The 22,549-nt window shown below is 39.2% G+C and overlaps 1 protein-coding gene across 1 annotated transcript in view; it reads right to left on the reverse strand.

Moving 5' to 3' along the window:
• The window catches only part of LOC126481275 (pre-mRNA-processing factor 6), a 75,151-nt gene that overhangs the window by 39,366 nt on the left and 13,236 nt on the right, over positions 1 to 22,549 (reverse strand). The window contains exons 7-10 of the mRNA XM_050104907.1: positions 19,145 to 19,322; positions 18,828 to 18,972; positions 11,881 to 12,054; positions 4,677 to 4,816 (exon numbers count right to left, since the gene is read on the reverse strand). Of these exons, the coding sequence (XP_049960864.1) occupies positions 4,677 to 4,816; positions 11,881 to 12,054; positions 18,828 to 18,972; positions 19,145 to 19,322 (637 nt within the window). The remainder of the gene's footprint in view (positions 1 to 4,676; positions 4,817 to 11,880; positions 12,055 to 18,827; positions 18,973 to 19,144; positions 19,323 to 22,549) is intronic.

Consider the following 22,549-nt stretch of genomic DNA (forward strand, 5'->3'; position numbering starts at 1 on the left):
CAGTGTGTGGGGCAACCCTGACCATCTGCAGCATGACAGAGTAAATAAACACAAAAATGTCTTGTATTATTTGATACAGATGCCCAACTCAAGAAACCCCATGCTTTTAGGAACACAGAAAATTCAGACCGACAACGCCATTTTATTGAAGGACATACCCAATAGAGTCTGAGAATGACTGAACAACACAGGCTACACTAAACAGCCAAAGGCATTTGGCCACTAGTAACAAAGCATTTAGAATGGAGAGAAGCAACAAAGGCAGGTGTGTTACGCATTCTGCACACAGAGAGAGGGAAGATACGTTGTGACGCTGCCAATTTCCTTCTGTCAGTTCACGCACGGAGACAGCTGACGACGCGCTAGCATAAACATTGTTCCCCAGTGAACTTTAAGAATTGCATTCTTAGTAATGAGAATCCTTACACGTGCACACACACAACCTTCCACATAGAATTAATTGATGTTGAACTCAATCACAACGTTCCCAACGTATAAAAATCAAGATAGATAATTTCTCTACATTAAGTTCTATATGGTTGAAGATGACAGTCTCTGAAAGTAAAATAGCTGTAAAGAAAAACATAAAAAAAAATCAAGAAAACCACTGTATGTGGTAGCAAGGTATATATGCAAAACTTTATGCTGTTTTCAGATTTGTAAAAACTTTCTTAAAAACTCTAATTTATTTAATATATGTAAGTAATAACGAATATTTTTGCTATTGTATAACAGAAAGCAAATGAAAGCCCAGTGATGATGCTGAGACCTCAACGAAACGTCTCTGGTTGACAGCACAAAAAGAAACAATTGCGCTTTGCTCAAGGCGGATCCCTTCCAAAAGTACAGTTTATTTGCAAAGCAAAGACAGACAGAAGAGCTCCAATCTCAAGACAATATATACACTATTTTGTCAGTAATCATGACGTAGATTCATTATTTCAATGTTTACTGTCAATGTTTAATGTTCTGTCTTTTGAACGACAACAATTTGTTTCGTTAATCAAATGAATTTTTGCATTACTTACATTAGGCAGCCACAGTGATCAAATACATTTAAAAGCATTTTCAAGTTTTAATAATTTGTGGCCATAAGGATATCAGAAATAGATCGTTTAATGTGTTACAAAAAGCTAATTTACTTTCATTGTGCAACCTGCTGTGGTGTTACAGTATGTCTACTTAACTGAACGAAATATGTTTTATGAAGAAAACGGCATTGTTATGAAGTCAAAGATGAAACTTGAGCTTCTATTAATTTTTTATGCTGCTGCAGGCACGGTCACACAACGTCATAAGTAGCAGAAATTGGTTCTTAGATACATCACAGCAAGAAATCCACGCCATCGTCTTCGCAGTCTGACGTAGATGAATCAGACTCAGCAAGATTTATGATGATTGGTTCCATAACCATGTCCCTGCCAATTTCCCTGTTGTAATCTTCATCTTGCAGTTTGTTTGCATGTCTTATGCAAGCTGCCCATGCAGATGTTGAGATGCGGTCTATTGCCTCATGTGTAAGTGTCTCAACATCTGCAATTTTGAATGTATTGTTCCTTTCCACAATATATGCTTTCACCTGAGTCCATACCAGCTCGACTGGGTTGTAATGGCAATGATATGGGGGTAATCTAATGATACTGTGTCCATACTGTTTTGCAATTTCATCTATCTCATAAACTCTGTATGCAGGCTTGTGTTGATTGACAAGAACCAGCAATTCTACTCTGGTATGCGAAGAGTTATGGGGTATTCTGTTAGATGACAGTCATGCAATAACGTCTGCCTTTTTGGAGTTCGTATTTGGAGCTTTGTTCACTTGCACTGAGTGGATGCTCGCATTATCCATGACTATAACTGAAAACGCAGGAATATGTGGCAATAATTGTCATGTAAACCACCTTTTGAAGAGTTTGTACGTCATTTCAGAGTGGTAATCTTCAGAATTCTTAGCTGTAGATGCCTTAAAAATCAGCTTACCCAGGGGAATAAAGCCAGTATCTGCTGATCAGACATGAAGCACTATAATTCTATTGATTGGCGACTCCATGGAGTGTCCTGTGCACCACGACCAGGTAATGGATATACTTGGAAGGAGAGACAGCATTGGTCATATTTTTTTTGTTTTATTAACCGCAAAATCGATTTTCGGTCACTTAGTGACCATCCTCAGTGCTGTAATATACAATTTAAATTGGTAGGCACTGGTGTCAACAAGCTTAGAGCGATCACAAAACAGGCTCCCAGTTTATGTGATTGCTCTAAGCTTGTTGACACCAGTGCCTACCAATTTAAATAGTATATTACAGCACTGAGGACGGTCACTAAGTGACCGAAAATCGATTTTGCGGTTATAAAAACAAAAAAAACAAAAACAAAAAAATACGACCAATGCTGTCTCTCCTTCCAAGTATTTCCAACTATAATTCTGTTACCCTTAGCCCTTGCGTGGTTCTGATTAATGAAAGTTTCAGCTAAGTAATAAATTCAAGATGTGCCAGCTTCTCTGATCTCCTGCATTGTTCTCAAAAACATAGTTCTTGCAGCTGCAATATCGCTTCATTCCATTAATAATTTCCAAACATCATTCGTTTTCTGATACCTGAACCCCATGTCTTTCAGTCTCCTCAACATGGTCCATTTGCTTCCGTTAAAATTTTCAGCTTCTTTCATACACGAAACTAGTTTTTCTGCTGTTGGATACTCGCCTTCAGCATACATGCTGAACACTATGCGCCACAAAACATTTTTCGCGAAATCGTCTAGTTCACCCTCTTCTTTTTTGCGGTTGTGTTGCTTCCCTGGTGATTTGAAAACAGCTGAGCCGCAGGCTTGCGTAGACGTCTTAGCATCACTGGATATTCTCTGAACGGTCCTCAAACCAACACCACAGACTTCAGCTGTCTGTTCCTGGCATTTGGCAACAGCGTGACCCGTGCCTTGTGCCGGCATGGATTAAAGTACTGGTACACACAGAACACTATTCCTCTTGCCTGTTTGTGTAGTACTTGGCGTGATTGCCTACCATCACCCATAATGAACACTATGAAGGCAGTCAGCACTCAGCACGGAACACAATGACTGAAATAAACAGTTAGAACTTCCAAACACAGCATGACCCGCACAGAACGAAGATAAGAATGTCACTGATGAGGGATTGGCTGTAAGTAACGTGGTATACTTCCACATGCTTCTGTGCATCTGACCCTCATCCACTTTCGTAGCTGCTCTCCACTCTAGCAGTTATTTTTCGACATGGCAGCAGAGAGAGTCACTAAGGACTACTACTCATTATTTCCCTTAAGTGCGTCCGTATGGCTAAATGGGATACGAATCTCTCTTAAAATTCTAATTCAAAATTAAGAAAAAAAGACAAAAATTGAGAAAAAATTTAAGCAGCTATGTAAAATCCTCTGTTTGAGATTGCAATAAATGATAAATTCCGTATTTTGTAGAATTTCTTCCATACTTTTTCCTGTCAAGTTCTCTCCCTCTTCCCTTTTTACTATTTAAAGTGATTTATTTCTTCTGGCATACTAAACATCAAAACTGATCATCAAAATACCTACTGCACTTTCTGTAGAGCTCAATCAGATTATTACCACACAGTGGTACCAATTTGAGTCAATCTTTCACACACTGCATTCAACAGATCCATATTAAAAAGAAATTCCACTAATGTCAATAAAAAGCATGTATACAATAGCACAAAGAAGCAATTAGCAGCTTCTTCACAGTACTTCAACAACTAAAAATGGCCTAATTAATTATAGCACAATTTGTGATATTAGCTAAGCTATTTGCACACTATTTATCCATATAGCAGTCACAAATGAGCATCTCATTACTGTACAGAAAAAATAAAAAAACTACCACTATTAAAAAGACAGCTCCTCATCTATTTATACTACTCAGACACTTTTTATCTATGATTTCTAAAAGGGGTGCGTTATATGGTGCTGCTTCAAATATATCTGTCAAAGGTTATTTGACAACTACAAAAAAAATTTAAAAAAAATAAAATAAAATAACATAAAAATAAAATATATAAAGGGCATGAGGAATTAAGGAACAGAGCAAAACAGTACAGGCTCATGTGTAACAGCTACACAAATGTAAGAACATACTCTTATATTTAAATAGGAGAGAATAGGATAAGACACAACAGATGGAAATATGGCATATTCTATAGCCAACAACAAGTCTCTTGTTTGGTACTCTTTAACAATTTCAAGCTTACATTTCTCAATGTGTCAGTCCAATAGACTCCATAAAATCCTTTTTTGTAACTGGCAGATATACAATAATTTTATATTATCGAAGTTTTTTACATAATTACCAGTCACAAAGCACAAAGATGAGTTTCACTCTTAACTGAAAGAATAATTTTAATTTCTATCAATGAACATGTCGGCTAAGAGGTAATATTTTGCTTGAACTTGCACATTCCACAAATACCAACAGAGGTACCAATGTAGCATCACAGACTAACACGTTATACACAGCTATGTATACAGCTATCATGGAACTGAGTTTAATAATTGAACAATGATTTTTCAGTAAGTAAAACTGTTGGTCTCACTGGTCTGATGACAGTTAAAATGTTGGAAAGAAGGCAGACTATAACTAAAAAGGCAAAATATTGCTACAGAATGATACAGATATAGCCGACTCACCTAGCAAGTGCAAGCCAGAGATCAACACTAGTTGGACAGCATTCTACAGCACGACTCAGCAAAATCCTTGCATCTTCTGGATCTTCAAGCTCTACAGCAGCTTTCCAAAGTCGAACTGAATTAGGTATATGTTCAAGAGCCTGGAATAATCAATTTAACCATTTTGAGAAAGGATGACACGACGTATACTACAAACTTAACAACACGCGTAAAGCTGAAATACTAAACACCTTTTTTCAAAGCTGTTTCACAGAGGAAGACCACACTGCAGTTCCTTCTCTAAATCCTCGCACAAACGAAAAAATGGCTGACATCGAAATAAGTGTCCAAGGAATAGAAAAGCAACTGGAATCACTCAACAGAGGAAAGTCCACTGGACCTGACGGGATACCAATTCGATTCTACACAGAGTACGCGAAAGAACTTGCCCCCCTTCTAACAGCCGTGTACCGCAAGTCTCTACAGGAACGGAAGGTTCCAAATGATTGGAAAACAGCACAAGTAGTCCCAGTCTTCAAGAAGGGTCGTCGAGCAGATGCGCAAAACTATAGACCTATATCTCTGACGTCGATCTGTTGTAGAATTTTAGAACATGTTTTTTGCTCGCGTATCATGTCGTTTTTGGAAACCCAGAATCTACTCTGTAGGAATCAACAAGGATTCCGGAAACAGCGATCATGTGAGACCCAACTCACTTTATTTGTTCATGAGACCCAGAAAATATTAGATACAGGCTCCCAGGTAGATGCTATTTCCTTGACTTCCGGAAGGCGTTCGATACAGTTCTGCACTGTCGCCTGATAAATGAAGTACGAGCCTACGGAATATCAGACCAGCTGTGTGGCTGGATTGAAGAGTTTTTAGCAAACAGAATACAGCATGTTGTTATCAATGGAGAGACGTCTACAAACATTAAAGTAACCTCTGGTGTGCCACAGGGGAGTGTTATGGGACCATTGCTTTTCACAATATATATAAATGACCTAGTAGATAGTGTCGGAAGTTCCATGCGGCTTTTCGCGGATGATGCTGTAGTATAGAGAGAAGTTTCAGCATTAGAAAATTGCAGCGAAATGCAGGAAGATCTGCAGCGGATAGGCACTTGGTGCAGGGAGTGGCAACTGACCCTTAACATAGACAAATGTAATGTATTGCGAATACATAGAAAGAAGGATCCTTTATTTTATGGTTATATGATAGCGGAGCAAACACTCGTAGCAGTTACTTCTGTAAAATATCTGGGAGTATGCGTGCGGGAACGATTTGAAATGGAATGATCATATAAAATTAATTGTTGGTAAGGTTGAGATTCATTGGGAGAGCCCTTAGAAAATGTAGTCCATCAACAAAGGAGGTGGCTTACAAAACACTCGTTCAACCTATATTTGAGTATTGCTCATCAGTGTGGGATCCGTACCAGATCGGGTTGACGGAGGAGATAGAGAAGATCCAAAGAAGAGCGGCGCGTTTCATCACAGGGTTATTTGGTAACCATGATAGCGTTACGGAGATGTTTAGCAAACTCAAGTGGCAGACTCTGCAAGAAAGGCGATCTGCATCGCGGTGTAGCTTGCTCACCAGGTTTCAAGAGGGTGCGTTTCTGGATGAGGTATCGAATATATTGCTTCCCCCTACTTATACCTCCCAAGGAGGTCACGAATGTAAAATTAGAGAGATTCGAGCGCGCACGGAGGCTTTCAGACAGTCGTTCTTCCCGCGAACCATACGCGACTGGAACAGAAAAGGGAGGTAATGACAGTGGCACGTAAAGTGCCCTCCGCCACACACTGTTGGGTGGCTTGCGGAGTATAAATGTAGATGATGTAGATGTAGAACACAATAACATGTCTGAGAAAAGTAGAGACAGATAAACATGACAGAACTGTATGGAATTACACAGAAATTATACCATACCTGGACATGTTATAATGCCTCCCTAACATGTTAATGATCTCCTCCTTTCTGCTCACAAAATCCTGGCAATTAACTAGACACTGCAGAAATGACATCATGCACACCTTTAGCTGCTGTACAATTTATTCTTTATAAGAAATAAAAAGAATGGCAACTTAAGGTGTTATATAATGTCATTTTTGTGATTTATAAAAGCTGTGGACCACGCTCAACAAAAAATAACTAGAATTTGAAATGAAGGTCTCCTCCATGATGGAATCACATATTAATTATAGACATGAGACCTGATAACAGGACAGAAAAGTAAGAAGCTGTCAAAAGGCATAAATTTCCCTTCAGTGCAGACCCATTATAAAGTGCGAAGTTTCAGCAACATTACATCAAAGACATGAATACTGCTCCCTAAACATTCATATAGTACATTTACAGCATACTCACAAAATATTTCAAAGTTATTACACCAACTCTGTCAGATCTGTGAATGTAATGTACTCAGAGCAGATGCGGCTTGTAATTAAAGGTCACCCCAAAATATATATTAAAACAAGTTTCTCTGTAATGTATTACAGAATTTAAATTATCAGAACACATTTCACATATTTCCCACATTGACTTAAATAATGCTGGTCAATACTGACATGTGACATCATGCGATGTTTTTCGAACAAGTAATAGCTACTCCTAAGGCTGCGTTTAGAAATACCACTTAGCTCTGCTTAGCAGAGGTTTGGGGGCGTGGCTTCCTTGAAGTACAGCTCTTATGGGCATCCTGAAGGCTCTGATGCTTGGACATCCTGAAGGCTCTGGTGTTTCGGCCTAAGGGTGTCCTATCAACCTACACACAATTTTCATGTTCCATTGCTCACATCAAAAGGGAATGAACAGAGTTGCTGAAACTCTGCTGTCGAATCCCTGTCTCTATATATCTCTGCTATGCTTTGATGCACCACTATTTGACATACTGTTTTGATAGTTTTTTAGAGACTTTCCTGTTTCTGCCAAGTCTGTCCATCATTGGAATTAGTTTGCAAATGTCTCATCAGAGTACACTAGAGTACAGTTAACGTAAGAATCAGCACCCAACGAGAGATTTCACGAATGATTAGAGAGAAAAGTGTGTGAAATGTACCACTGTGCAAAATATGTCCTGTTACTTTAGTTTCCTTGTTAGCTGACTGCAGGCAACATGCATTATTAGCAAGTTTCTTTTTGGGTGTTATGCACGAGTATAGTGAGTTTTACTATCTCGCTAATAACAGCAGCATACCACAAGTTTGAAAACAGCGCAATTTGAATTCAATGTGCAATTTATCAAATAAAAGTTTGGAACATGTGATTAGGAAGGAAGTTAAGGAACTCGGTGCACCCAGACTTGATGTAAACATGAATCGAGAACAAAAATAGCACAAATCCAGGCAAGGGTATACACACAATTTTAACAGAGCAATGTACAATGCAGCTGAGTGGTTGTGTGTGCTGTACCACCACCTAAAATACATATTTTTGCAGTACCCAAGTATAAATACGATAAGTACAGTGCATAAATTACCATGCCGGTCGCTCGGGCTGCTCAAGTCAGCCAGTCATAGCACAAGACCTATGACATCATGGAAACATCACTGTTTCATCACGTAATCTCAGAATGCCACGATTTGAGAGCACAAAACATTGAAGTCTGAAGTTTAGAAATGAAAATGTGGTGTCACCGCCAGACACCACACTTGCTAGGTGGTAGCTTTAAATCGGCCGCGGTCCATTAGTACATGTTGGAACCGCGTGTCGCCACTTTCAGTGATAGCAGACCGAGCGCCACCACACGGCAGGTCTAGAGAGACGTACTAGCACTCGCCCCAGTTGTACGGACGACGTAGCTAGCCATGCACACTGACGAAGCCTCGCTCATTTGCAGAGCAGATAGTTAAAATAGCCTTCAGCTAAGTCAATGGCTACGACCTAGCAAGGCGCCATTAGCCTTACATAGCTTGTATCTAAAGAGTCTCACTTGTCTCGTCAAGAGCGATATACAAATGATGGATTAAAGTAAAGTATTCCAGAAGCTACGTACTTTTCTTTATAGCATTCATTACGTATCCTGTTACAGACCTATCTCTTGCCTGCGTGAGCTAAACGCGTGCCTTTCGGCTACTTCCGTGGCGTGGCTGTCTTGCTACGCCACAACAGAAAATACAAAAAACATTAAGCCTGCAGCAAAGCTAATGCACACCGCATTAAAGATATCTCCAAAATGCATCTTTTAGTATGATTTGTTTTGGTAAACTGTCGTGAAATGTGATGCTGGGGCATAAATAAGTTACCTATACATTTTATCTTGGAGTTAACTTCTGATGTTATTTAGGGGTTGATTACAAAACCAAAAGAAGATACAGTATGTAATTATTTGGCTAGAGTGCAATATTGCTCCCCCCCCCCCCCCCTCCACCCCCACCCCCACCTTCTGAAATATTGATTCTTTTGACGAACTGATCTGTAGTGCAGCCCGAGGTCTAGGTTAGTTCCGATCAATAAATGTCACAGCCTTCCCCAGCTTGCAAACCACACGCTGCGCTTGATTCAGAGATATATAATATGAGAAGTGCACATAAAATGTGACAGGTATGAACAAATAATAGAAAATCTGGAATGGAATAACAACAATATGAATTAGTCTAATTTTAAATGTACCTTAAAATGTGCCTGTCTGCTGCTCAGTGCCTCCTCTATATGGTGAGCAGCAATCTATATATAATTCACATTATTACACGGTAGGAACATATGGAGAGTGGAAGTGGAAAAAGTGTCAAATCTGGCAAATCTCACATTTGTCAGGAGACTCAAAAATCTATGCATCTTTTTGTGTACAGAACTTATTTATGATCCCACAGAATTATACTGTCCACCTCATCACCAGACAAAATACTAAGACAAATTAGAAAATAAATAATTTATTAAGAATGTTCTACGTGCCGTACCATGAAACTGGTTCTAAGTGCCAATAAGAAAGTTTCTGTTTGAAGCACCACTAAAACAGAGGCACTTCATTTTATTTGTGATAATACAAGAACAGAAATACTGAAGAAATATTTTAACTAGTAGAACTGTAGTCCACAAAAACCATTTCTCATTTCTTTAATCTCTCTCCCCCACCACCACCAAAGAGAATAACAAAATTAAACACAGAAAAAAGTCTCAGTATTGACTTCTGTTTCTTACACAACTCCATTCTTGGGATCAGATGTTGCAAAGTGAAGTTTTGTGACATGTTTTTCAGATAGACTATTCATTCCACACCTTGTGTCAGAATATTGTGCTGGTGAAAATCGGGGACAAGACTACCACCTTGCCCAGCATCTGCCTTTTCTACTAAGCTGTGCCTTTTCCCAGTACCAACCATGCTGGTGAGTGACACTGCCAGAACTTACGAATTCTGAGAATATTTCGTTATGTTTCTTTGTAGTTGCGTAGTCGGGTATTAGATGTGTTCCTTGATCATGTGTGAACGTAGTTCTTTGTGGCACACCTACCATACCTTGCTCTTACTGTTTGGTAGTCGACTTACAAGGTACATAAGGAAACATTCCTGCAAAGCATACATTGACAACAGTGTTTCTGCAGCATCTTTAAAATCAAAGAAGTTAGCTGTACACACTATCTGAATGGCAACTGGACTTCTGAAGGAAGAACTGCTTGGCACAAAGACCATGCACCTTCTAGTTATGAATGTTTGAAACATATATCCCATGTTTTGACACTTGGAAGAAATGCTGGGACATACAACAGAGTATCACAAATGTGACAGCACTAAAAACTTGTTTTTGAAAAAAAAACTGCACTTAGAATATTGTAATGGTTTCCTTTCTGGTGATTTTATTTTATACAGCAGGCTCAATTTGAAAAAGGGCTGTTAACATGTGAAACAAATGTAATTACAACCTTTTTCACTGCTATGAAGTAAGATGCAATCCACTTATCTCTGCTGATATGTAATGTATTTTTCCATTTATATTACATTTTGTTCAAGTGAGCTAATGTACAAGACTTGTTACTTTTTTGATAAACTTTACAACCAACCTCAAAAAATCAATTAACAGTAATTTATTGTCAAAGAGAACAATATTGATGAGGTGTCATAGAAATCATCCTCTCAATACCTTTGGCTTGCATAACAGGCACAACAGCGGCCAGTTTACACTACAAGGTAGACAAATCCCAGTCAGCCACAGCACTTGCTCATCTCAGGGGCAGTGAATTAAATTCTTCTGAAGAAGTTTAAACACATTAAAAACAATCCATTAAAGGAGTAGTGAAATTACGCATTCCCCCTGATTGTGGTAGCAGCAGGAGTACAAAATGTAAGCATCAACAATTTTGTGACATTATGTTTTCCATTTCCACTCCTTATATTTTTACTGTATACAGGTAGAATTCTGCTTACAAGAAATTATACATAGAATAAATATGAAAAAGAAGTTCCACAAAGTAGAAGAGGAGGCTTCATTTAAAATACATATATAGTGAAAATATCTAATGACATACACACAAACGTAATTTATTAATGTGACTTTTCATTTATACAGTATTTGAAACAACTGAACATAACAGACTGCTTGTGTGAATGGTGTGGAATACATGAGAAGTTGACAATGTGGTAACACCTGCTAAAAAGGAATTGAAAGGTGAAGGAAATGCAGCTTACTGCACATTGGCTTCTGTAATTGACACTGGTGTTATCCATGTTAGATACATGAAGTATGCATGTTAGATATGTCAGTGGCAAAGTGGGGAAGTGTCAGACTGCTCATCTAAAAGTTACATATTAAATCCTCAGTAGATGCTGTCTCCCCCCACCCCTCCCATCACATATCATTTCCTTCACCCATGGTTGTGATACCAAGCTGTCTTATGTCTTTAAGAGCATTTTAAACTGCAGATTAACAACAGTGGAAATTCCTGGTTGAAAAAATACATAAAAATCTGTATATTCATGCACAACTGGCTAGGTAAGTTAACTGAAAGGTCACAGGTAGAGCATATCAACTGCAACACAACCATATGTAATATAGCACAGAAGTGTTCAAAGCAGCTTTCACATAAAGGGCAGCTTTACTTTTACTTATCAAGATGGTTTCAAAACAGAATGATTGTAGTCTATCCCCCTCTAATAACAGATACACTAGTTCTCTACTAACAAACAGCAGCATGCTAACTCCTCAGTGATACGGGCTCAGACATGTTTTAAATGTTTTACTAAAACAGAAAACAAACAATCAAAAATGTAATATGGATATCATACCTTCCTGTAGACTTTTCGTTTTGCCTTTATTTCAGTCTCCAGATCAGCAGCTTTGATCCATATCCGCACAGAAGTGGGTATATGGCGAACAGCCTGGGCTATGACAGCTCGTGCAGTGTCTGGAGGTTGCAGTCGAGCTGCTTCCAGCCACAGATCTTCAGACTTTGGATTGACCTAAGAAAAAAACATAAATACCATCACAGCAAAACAATATTATATGGAATGGAATTACTGCTATGATTCAATGCATGTCTTTCTGGAAAGTGGGAGACCTGCCTGATGTGTGTAATGAAACAGAACATATTGATGGTAGTCGTGGCAGTAGATACATGATGTTGACAACTAGTGTTTTGCTAACATAAAGTACAGCAACGCTTTCAATTATTTATTGCACAAGAACTAAACATTGTACAGATGTCATGCATACTGCATTTTGAAAAGAAACGCTGAAATTATTTTTTACAAACATTCGATATGCGAACCATGAGTGGCCCAGCAGACATCAGTACGGTAATTGAATTCTTGCCATACCTGTCCCAGCATGGCATTGTTGACTGTGGCAGTCGCTTCCCGTATTCTCTTCTGGAGCTCTGCTACATCACATGGTACAGGCGGTACATACTTCAGATCTTTAATGTGTCCCCACAGGAAAAAGTCACACGGAATGAGATCTGGTGATCGGAGAGGCTATTTCAAACTCCAACAAACAGAAAGCTTGCTCAGCACCTGAACTTGCCATGTTCGCGTCTAGCACTGACTATCAGCAAATTACCAAACTACGCTGTGGCGATATATATGAAAAGAAATTTTCAGGGTTTCTCTTCAAAGTAACAAATGTATGATATCTGTACAATGTTCGGTTCCTGTGCAATAAATAATTGAAAGTGTTCCCGGACTTTATGTACACCCGTATAACACAACGTTCATCAGTGCAGGCACAAAGTTATCACAACTCGGTTCATTGGGATTACAATATTTCATAATAAAATGCAATCAAGGTCAGTTAGCATGTGCGATGACTGCTACTTCATGTCTCAGCTGGATATGAGATGCAAAACAGTCCGAACAGTGGCAGCACTGTGTCCTGTTACGGCTACCCTGGGTGATCTGCCAAATGAATAAACAACAACTACAACACTAGCCATAGCATGCCAGCAAGACTCACCAGTTGGCCAGACAGGCCGATTTCAATATGTCTGATAGAGTGTGAACCATTGCAACATGGATGCAAGTCTCGCCTTTGGCCACCAATCCTACTCACGCAGGTGCAAACACTATGTACAGCATGTAGGCCACTACGGGCAGTTCATGTCACTTCATTGTACTACACAGTTACCTATGCCAATGATCAAGAGTTAGGATCATGCTCCAAATTCTGGACTACCATTTCGGTATATTCTATCATTCTCTGTCAATGCTTGGTTGGACTAACTGGACACTGTTTATTGGAACAGACTCTGGTTTGTGAACTGGACCTGTATTTTCATGGTGTGTGAAATAAACACCTGTTAGTGATTGACAGTCTGGGTTCTTTCAGTCATTACAGTATGAGTGTAAATATAGATGAACATTACACATATTAAATGGTAACAGATAATGAGTTAAGAAAGAACAACCGATAATGTGTTCATTTCTTTTATAAGTTGTAAGCTGCCTGCATGTGAGAAAGAGTGGGGCTTGTCCCAACAACCAATGTGCTACGACCCAATAGCAAGCTTTCGGCCCCAGCATCTTCCACTTAAGTTCCAAGTTAAAGCGAGTGATTAGTACGAGGATCATGGAAATACTTCAGGATAAGTAGCAGTAGATGAGCTACAATGACAAGCAACCGCTGGCACTCATTGGATCATAGTTCCTCATATACAATATTCTGTTTATTAATTGGAATTATCTTTCATGAGATCCTCCTCCTTAAAGGCTCTTGTGGTTTCAGAGGTGCTGCATCTTTCCTCTGTTCAGCAGCACTGTCATTTAGTGCAGTGATGAATGATATTTCATCCACGTTGCTGTGACCGTCAAACACTTCCTTGAAAGACAGTTGATATGCTTGTGTTTGTGTCTGCTTTTGAATACCACAGTACTTTGTACTTCTGAAGTCTCACTGCCTGTCTCACCAGTCAACCAAACAGATCCTGCAGGCCAGTCAGTCTGCATAGAGAATGGTGGTCCATCACAATGGTGAATGGTTTGCAAAATAAATATGGCCAGAAATTGTTGATGGCTCTAACAACCACAAGACACTCTTTCTCCATTGCAGAGTAGTTCATCTTGGACTTGGAGAGTAATCTGGAAGAATAAGCTATCATCTTCTCAGCACCCTTGTGGATTTGTACTAGAACTGTAACTCTCACTAAAAATGCTAGCACCAGTGCAGTTCTGTCTCAGCATTCTCGTCGCATGATGATAGGACTGGTGAGATGCTAGTGCCTTCATAAGGACAAGAACAGATCTTTCTTGCACCTCGTTACAGGGAAATTTTCCTATCCCTGCAGTAGTCCTTGCGAGGGTTGTACTTTGATACTGAGGTTCATTATGAATCTCCAGTAGTACAAGCAGATACCACAGGAATGTCCCACATCATGAATGTGCCAAGGAGCCAGAAAATTTGTGATTGCTTTTTTTTTCTCTGGGTTGGTCAGACTCCACTACCATTCACTGAGTCCCAAAAATTTTTGTTTCCAGGGTGGTGAAGAGACATATTTTTGGATTAGGATGGACACCTGCAGTCTGAACACACTTCAACATGGTTGTCAGGCAGGTTAGATGTTCTTCAAAAACAATAATTTCATCCAGGTAGCAAAGACACATCATCCATTTACGATGGGCACCTGCAGCCTGAACATGCTTCAACACTGTTGTCGGGCAGGTTAGATGTTCTTCACGTGCCTTTGAAAAACAATAATGTCATCCAGATAGTGAAAACACATCATCCATTTAAGGTGTCAAAGCAGATCACCCTCCATATGCTCAAAAGATGGCTGGAGTGTTACACAGCCCAAATGGCATAAATTTGATCTCATAGAGACTGTCAGATGTTCTGAAGGCAGTCTTTTCCTGGTCAGCCTTATTAACCTCAATTCGCCAGTACTCTGTCTGCATGTTCAAAGTTGAGAAATACTTTGCCCCTTTCAAGCAGTCTAAGGCATGCGGCAATGGGCAGCAATTTTCTTTGTAATTTTGTTCAGTTTTCGGCAGTCAACACTAAAACTGTTGTAACCGCGACAAGAAACGTCGCGGGGTTGCCGCTAATGAAAATGCAGCAGGACCGAACAGGAGCGGCCTGTAAACAAACAAGACAGACGAACAGGAATGGAAGTACAAGCACGACGATGGACAACGTAGCAAGACACCAAGATCAACAACAAAGTATTAAGCAACAGGGTCACAAGAGATAACCTCACGAAATCAAAACAACATCCACTCGTAAATGGGAAATAAGCACACGCACCGTAAACACGATGTCTGTAAGTGAGACATTAACTGATTCAATGTGAATACCAGACTGCCTCACTGAGTGAGAGGCAGCCACCTAAATACACGACAGAGTATGTCGCTATTGGCCACTGGGACCACATGCTCCACAGTGGAGCCCTCACATTAGAGTCAGGGCCAGGAGCGAGCGCAGCCACGGCGTACAGCACGACTGCTGCAGAGACCTCTAGTGGTGATCGAGTTCCATGCCGTCTGGCGTAGATTCGAAACCTGCGGCGCTCGGTACCAGAAAAACACCATGTGCCATCGTTCTTCTTCTTCACAAGGACTACAGGAGAGCTCCAAGGACTCTCCGAAGGTAGAATGATGTCAACTTGCACCACCTTCTCCATTACCTCCTGAATTATCCACTGTTCAGCCAACATTGGCAAAAGTGGGGCAGAATGGCTAACACTCACTGACATTGTTTCTTAAGAAACCCAGAACCTATTGGCAGCTCAACAGCAGCTTCCTTCCTGCAGCAGTAGTGAGCGCAGTTCTTCTCCAATGGCATGCACACCTTTAGGGATGAGCTATGGCTGCTCACGACAATCAGTTATCTGAAGTTCTTCATGATCTCCTGCAATGTTTATGATCATTGCTGGTAGGTAGATTTCTTTTGTAAGCCTGAGTAGCTTTTTTTAACCAGCAAAAGCTTCACGGTTTTTACTAAGCACCACTAATGATGGTGAGGTAACAACATCTGCACCAGCAAACAATTGCCCAATCCAATCTCTGTTGTGTGTACTTGTTTGAATAGCTTCGTCAATCTGAAGCTCTGACCTTACACAATCTATGACTGCTAGTGACGCCAGCAAGAAGCCCCATCTGAGAATAACATCAAGACTACATATTGATAAAACAATAAATTCAAAAAGCTGTGTTCTGTCACTGATAGTTATGATTACAATGCACGTCCCTGCTGACTGGACAATTTCCCATTTTCAGCCTTTGGCATAATTGCTTTCATATCATGGAACATAGTCATCTTTAGCTGGTGACAACAAACATTCGACATTACAGGAAAAGAAGCCTATAAGTCAACTAGCACCCAGAGAGGATGGCCAGTGATGAGATTTTCTGACCTTTCATCAATGGTCAATTTTCATCTACGGCAGCCTCATCTTCAAAGATGGTCACCTGATTTAGTTTTCCTGAATTTGGTGGCTAGGTGAGCAGCTGGTATCTCTATACAATGATGGGGAGGAGCTATGGCATGACGAGAAGTGATCTTATCCAGGGTACAGTAACAGGGTTCATGCCGCAGGTCAACTGTAATCGTCTGCAGCTGACTGCCGCTAACCATACTGTTGTAATGATTGATGTCATGGGGTGTAATAGTTGTCAGCACTCATTGTCTTTCTCTGCAGTAGCATCTTGGACATCCACAGTGGAAACAGATCCCTGTATTGTCCTCTGTCCTCCAAATGTCTGTTCTTCTGTGATGTTTTATAGTTGGCAAAGGAGTTGATTGTACCTGCACTGGTCAGATACTGGGTTGTCTTTTGACAGCTGCCGCACACGTTTGAGTCCATTGTTCATGGGGCATTCTACTGGTGGCTGAGATTAGATCTGCAGATTGATAAACCTCCTCTTCAACATACTCTATTACCCCCTGATGTGTAGGGACAACAGTCATGGCCGTTGTCTCCCGTGTACTCAATCTGATATTTCCAACTTCCATAAACTGCTGTACCCCGTCTCTTGCTACCTTATGTACAGGAGAGGCAAGGTCATAGTGATCTTCAACGACTGACATAGGGGCCACATTCAGGAGTCAATCATACCTTTTTTATATAACTCTTTTTTTTTTTGCAACATTTCCCTGACATGCTGAAATCACTTCATGAAGCCTTCTATTGTTGTGACATTCCTTACAGAAGAGTTTCGTGCATGTCTGCTGCGCTTCATCAAATGTGAGATTTTTTCAATTTATGTAATGTTCAGATTCACAATGTTTCGTACGGCCAAAACATTCTGTACGTGAGTATGATTGTCTCATTTCACCCTGATACTGGGCTTGTTCCTTCAATTGTTCTTCTACTAAGTGTGTTTGCTGTAGATCACCACCAAACATTTTCTTCAGTTCAGCCTGGAATTTGTCCCAGCTATTGATTTTCTCATTTCTGTTCCTGAATCAATGCTGGGCTGTGCCATTCAAGTAAAAGTATACATTTGCCAAACACATCGTGTCATACCATCTGTTGTATTTGGCAACTCGGTTGAATTCTTTCAGTCATTTTGTTGGGTCTTGATCAGCTCTCCAAAAAACATTGATGGATGCTTGAAATGTAGCTAAGTTACTGCTAACTCGGAATCCATTGGTCTCCCGTATATTCATATCTTTGGGATGATGTACTGTTTGTATTCTGGTTCCTGTTCATGTAGGTGATGGCTTTTAAATTGCTTAATTGGGGCCAAGGTTATATACTGTTTTGAGGTACCCAGCATCTCCATGTCATGGCATAACAAACATTAGAAGTCCTGAGAACCTTCCAAGAAGTATAAATACTAAATAACAAATATATGTCGGTGATTGGGACCTGCAACACTCCAGTCAATGATGCTAACCAATACTCCACAAGGGATGCACCACAGTTCACATCATTATTTCTACCTTGCAATGTTTTCAGTACCATACCAGATCTGAATCAATTTTTTAGTCAGCATACACACTGAGAGACTTGCTACACATATTTTATAAACCAACTGAGACGGTAAAAATCATAACAAAGTACTGCGAATGCGATCAATGGAACTTGTAAATCCATAACTCATCAGTTCATAATCATTTTCACTTAGATTTAACTGGTGAGATTGTTCTCTTTTATCTGATTTATGAACTACCTTCACTTCAGCTGTGTTTCATTAATCTTCAGGCCTCCAAACCTGATACTCTGTAATGCACATTTTGCCCCTTTTTTTCCATACTGCTACAACATATTTATTATTTTTTTTTCCTGTGTACCATGTCTTTCATGTTCTTCTTCTGTTAACCTACTGATGACAAACAAGTTAAAAATATTTAGGTTTTCTGTTAATCTTCAATTTTACCCAGTGTGGATTATGAGGAATTAATTCATGGTGGGTGGATCTCTGGTCCAATAGCCACAACATTTTGGCAAATAACAATGTTGCCACCTTCAGGTGTGTGATAAGTTCATCAGTGCAAGTGATGACGGCAACATGATTGTTTGCATGTATAAAGCTTTTATGTGTATTCCATATCAAAGTCCCTACTTCTATCAAAACTCTGCCAACCTGCCAAGACTATATCTACTTCAACTTTTCATTTACACCCACTTCCAAGACTGTCTGAATGAAATCCTGTGTGTTTTCTGTCCTTTTTGCATGCTAAAGTTTTTCAACTGAAAAATAGCAGCCTCAAAAATTATCAAATAATGGTTTCAAATTTCAGAAGGGTGACATTAAGGAAAACAATAAATCCAGAGTATGCAAGATTTCAAAGCCATTACCTCACAACCTTTCATAATAAGGTTCCTTGCAGCTTGTACTTTGCCAGTAACCTCCTCCAGTCTGGCTGACGCTATCCAAGCAGGTGGGTGGTTTGGATTTGTCTCTCGCACAGACTTTAAGAGAAGTCGTGCCTTCTTTATGTCACTGAAAATAAAATGACTCAAGAGTGAAAAATTGTATTCTGGTTCCAATCAATGGCAGAAATAAAAATAGGCAGAAATCTACTATTATCCTGTGTACAGCAAATCCACAAAATAAAAGATCACAGTTACATTTTTGTTAGCAACAATAGTACATATACCCAATCAAAACTCACTTTATGTCTCCACCATATGACGGTATCATGCTCTGAAGATCCGTCAGGTATCCTTTAGGATCAACTACTGTCTGGCCCTCTACAGAGTCAGATACTTGGCTCAACTTCACATTCATCAATGTGTTGCGAGCTTGTCCAATTTTGCACAAGTCCAAATCTCCAGTAGGTGTTAACATTCCTTAAAGCACAAACAGAAAAAAACCTAAAACACTGTACAAAATACTGATGACTTTTCCTAGACGAAAGAACAATTACATACATTTTACACATATTCATTAAAATAAAAGTATCCACAAACAAATTAAAAATATAAGTTTTCATAAAAGTTGTGTGATGAGTGGCTTGTCCCCACAATTGTGCATCACCTTCCAAAAATATTTCTGAAAGATAACTTGTAAAAATGGAACTTCCTTATGCTGTAGGTAAATCATTTGACAGGTTTTGTCAATTAAACAACACAAGTTGATAGGGTTTCCTTCAAATCTTTTTATTAGTTTGCAGAACTTTTGTGATGCTTGTTAAAGACAAAACACATTGCCCACAAGTAATTGATTTTTTATTAAAAATTGGCCATTGTTTAATTTGACCCTCATGTCTTTTTTACCGTTCAAATTGTGATTCAGTCAAACAACAGCAACTACTCTGTGTCCCATACAATAACATGTTCAGTCTATGTTTTACTAATTCACATGAACATACCTTTAGCAAATCTCAAGCCAAATGTTAAGTTCAAGCAAACTACAAATAAAAAACACTTTGTTAACTGAGTCCTGATAACAGGACATAGCTATAATAGTTATATGTACCTACCAACTTCAACACAACATACTCTCTTTTTCAGAAATTTTCAACGTAGGAATGACTACAAGTCTACAGAAATTTCTATCAACATTTTCAATTCTACAGTAATAACAGCTTCATATGTTACCATTTATTTTAATTTTTATAGTGATAGTCTCCCACAGCTTTGGATGTGATGAATGAAACATTTGGTCCAATGCGCTTCCTCTCATCAGCAAAATTATTAATCTAATGAATCTGAACACAAACATGCAATCAAGTCTCATAGGCTACGTGGGATCAATTCAAATGTAATTTAAATCAACGGATCAGCTACCATGTAAGGCTGCAGGTATCACCCGTAGTGGGATTGACATTTTTTTAACACCTTAACAGGGTAACCTCAAATCCACCTCACGTCCATATCTGGCCCTATGTCTCCATACCTGGCCCTACGTCACCTCTGAATGTGTCATCTAATACCAAAATTTTTTACCTGAAAAGATTCATGGGAAAATGATGTTTTAGTAGCCCTATGCCACTATCACTCATGTACTATCACTGAAAGTGTCAAGAGGAGGGGTACATGAGAATATTTATGTTATCTTGATAAGAAGAAATAATATTTAATGGGCTTGGCTATAGCACAATGGTAATGATTAAATCTTTAAGGCAACCAGCCACAAATATGGTATTTTTTTAATTTTTAATTTTTTCAGAGTGTATACGCATACAAGGAAAAAAAATTCCCGGATTTTTCCCGGTTAAAAATACACTCTCTTCCAGATTAAAATACACTTTTTCCGTGTTATTAAATGACAGTATATTTTCCCTCAGAACTGTAAAACTTATCAATCCTCTGAATGGTTATGTTTTTATACACGGGCGTAGAATTTCCCGGCACTTTAGAAGATGAAACTCAGGGCAGAAAACCCCTTTTGGAAAGATTTTAGATGTGCAGCAACATGTACGCTGCATATTTTCGTATTACGAAAGTATAAATTCGAATTCCACCAAACACCGCATGATACTTTCCGAACCATTGAAATCGAGATTGCGACGTGCTTTTGTAAGCCAGTAATAGCTCATGTCACGTGATCCCGCCAGACGATGACGGCGGTTATTGAGACCACAGGACACGTGATGTAGTCAGCTAATAGCAACATCAATGTTAAGTAGTGCGGACACACAAACAGGAAAACTTAATGTTTTAAATTAATATACATAGTGTTGCTGTAAGAAAAGCAAAGCTTTCACATATAATATTGGTCTCTAAGGTTAATAAGCTGCAAGAGAAGCTAAGCTATCACATATAATGTTGATCTTTTTTGTGCGTGTCACACTTTAAGATATATCACACAAGTGCGCCAGTAAAATCTTTAGCCGAGTCCAGTGACTTGTCCTCAAAATTTTCCACAAATAAATTAGCTACCACAGAGGAGAGAGAGCTTCCCGTAGCACTACATCAATTTGGTCATAATAACAACATGAATGTCTGATCTTCTGGGCATGAAGTACTTCTAAATGGCTCATCATCAAATGCTCTGTGATTTCAGAAATTCATTGTACTTTCTTGCACGTAGTTCAACTTGCGTAAAAGGAAATTTACTTTGATAGAAACGCTTTTCAAACTGCCATTCACAATATTTTCCCATGACCTGTTAGAAATAGGTTCGTTTCAGTAGTTGTCAGAGAGCGTCAGATAACAAGCGCCACCACATTGGCAGCTACTATGACGCAGGAAGCCCGTATGATCATTTGTGTAAAACATTAAAAGATCTTATATTATGTCATAAAAGAAAAACTCCATCAGAGGATACTCCAAGAGAATCGGAATTTCGTGAGCCATACTCAAGTGGCACATTTAAAGTGCATACTTAAATAGCACATTCGTATGTCCAGATTCCCAATGAAGCAGGCCACGACCTGATATTAAGCTTTTCAGTGTGGGTTTCGGAATGTAAATTTTCTTGGAGTACCAGTACTGCATGAAAACGTGCACTTGAAATGCAGTGAGCAGTTGCAATTAGCCAATAGTGTGGAACTAAACACTTCGTTTCAAATACATTGACTGCCTCATTGTAAAAGATTAATAAAAACCAAATTTCTTTAGCAAACCGACAAAAATAACTTCATTGTTCTACAAGGCGATAAATGAATGATTGTCAGAAAAGTGGAAATAAAATAAAATCTGAAACTAATAACATATATTAGCCTTCCATAATCATGTGTATGTATTTTACTTCACTTGATAGCTCCCGGCCACAGAAATCCATTTTTTTTTTTCATTTGACGTGAGAGCAGTAAACGAAGAGGAAACAGCAAAATCACTAAATGTAAACACGGGCCATGTGGAGACTACACACTTCCCCACTATAACTCAGACTGCTCTGCACGTCAGCCCTGGATCTACGATATTTCAGAACCGGGGCAATATAAGAATGCGCTCCCCCCCCCCCCCCCCCCTCCTCCTCCTCCTCCACCAAGCGTTTGAAATATGACGTAAAAATTTTAAAAAAATCGTATTTTCAATAATATGTTCATTTTGTAGTGCACATCTTTCTGAAGAGTCTGATACATAAAACATGTATGTTTGAGGAAATGTAAGACATGTTATTTGGGCTT

Source organism: Schistocerca serialis, chromosome 5 (assembly GCF_023864345.2).
Source record: "Schistocerca serialis cubense isolate TAMUIC-IGC-003099 chromosome 5, iqSchSeri2.2, whole genome shotgun sequence".
NCBI classification, from domain to species: Eukaryota; Metazoa; Arthropoda; class Insecta; order Orthoptera; family Acrididae; genus Schistocerca; species Schistocerca serialis.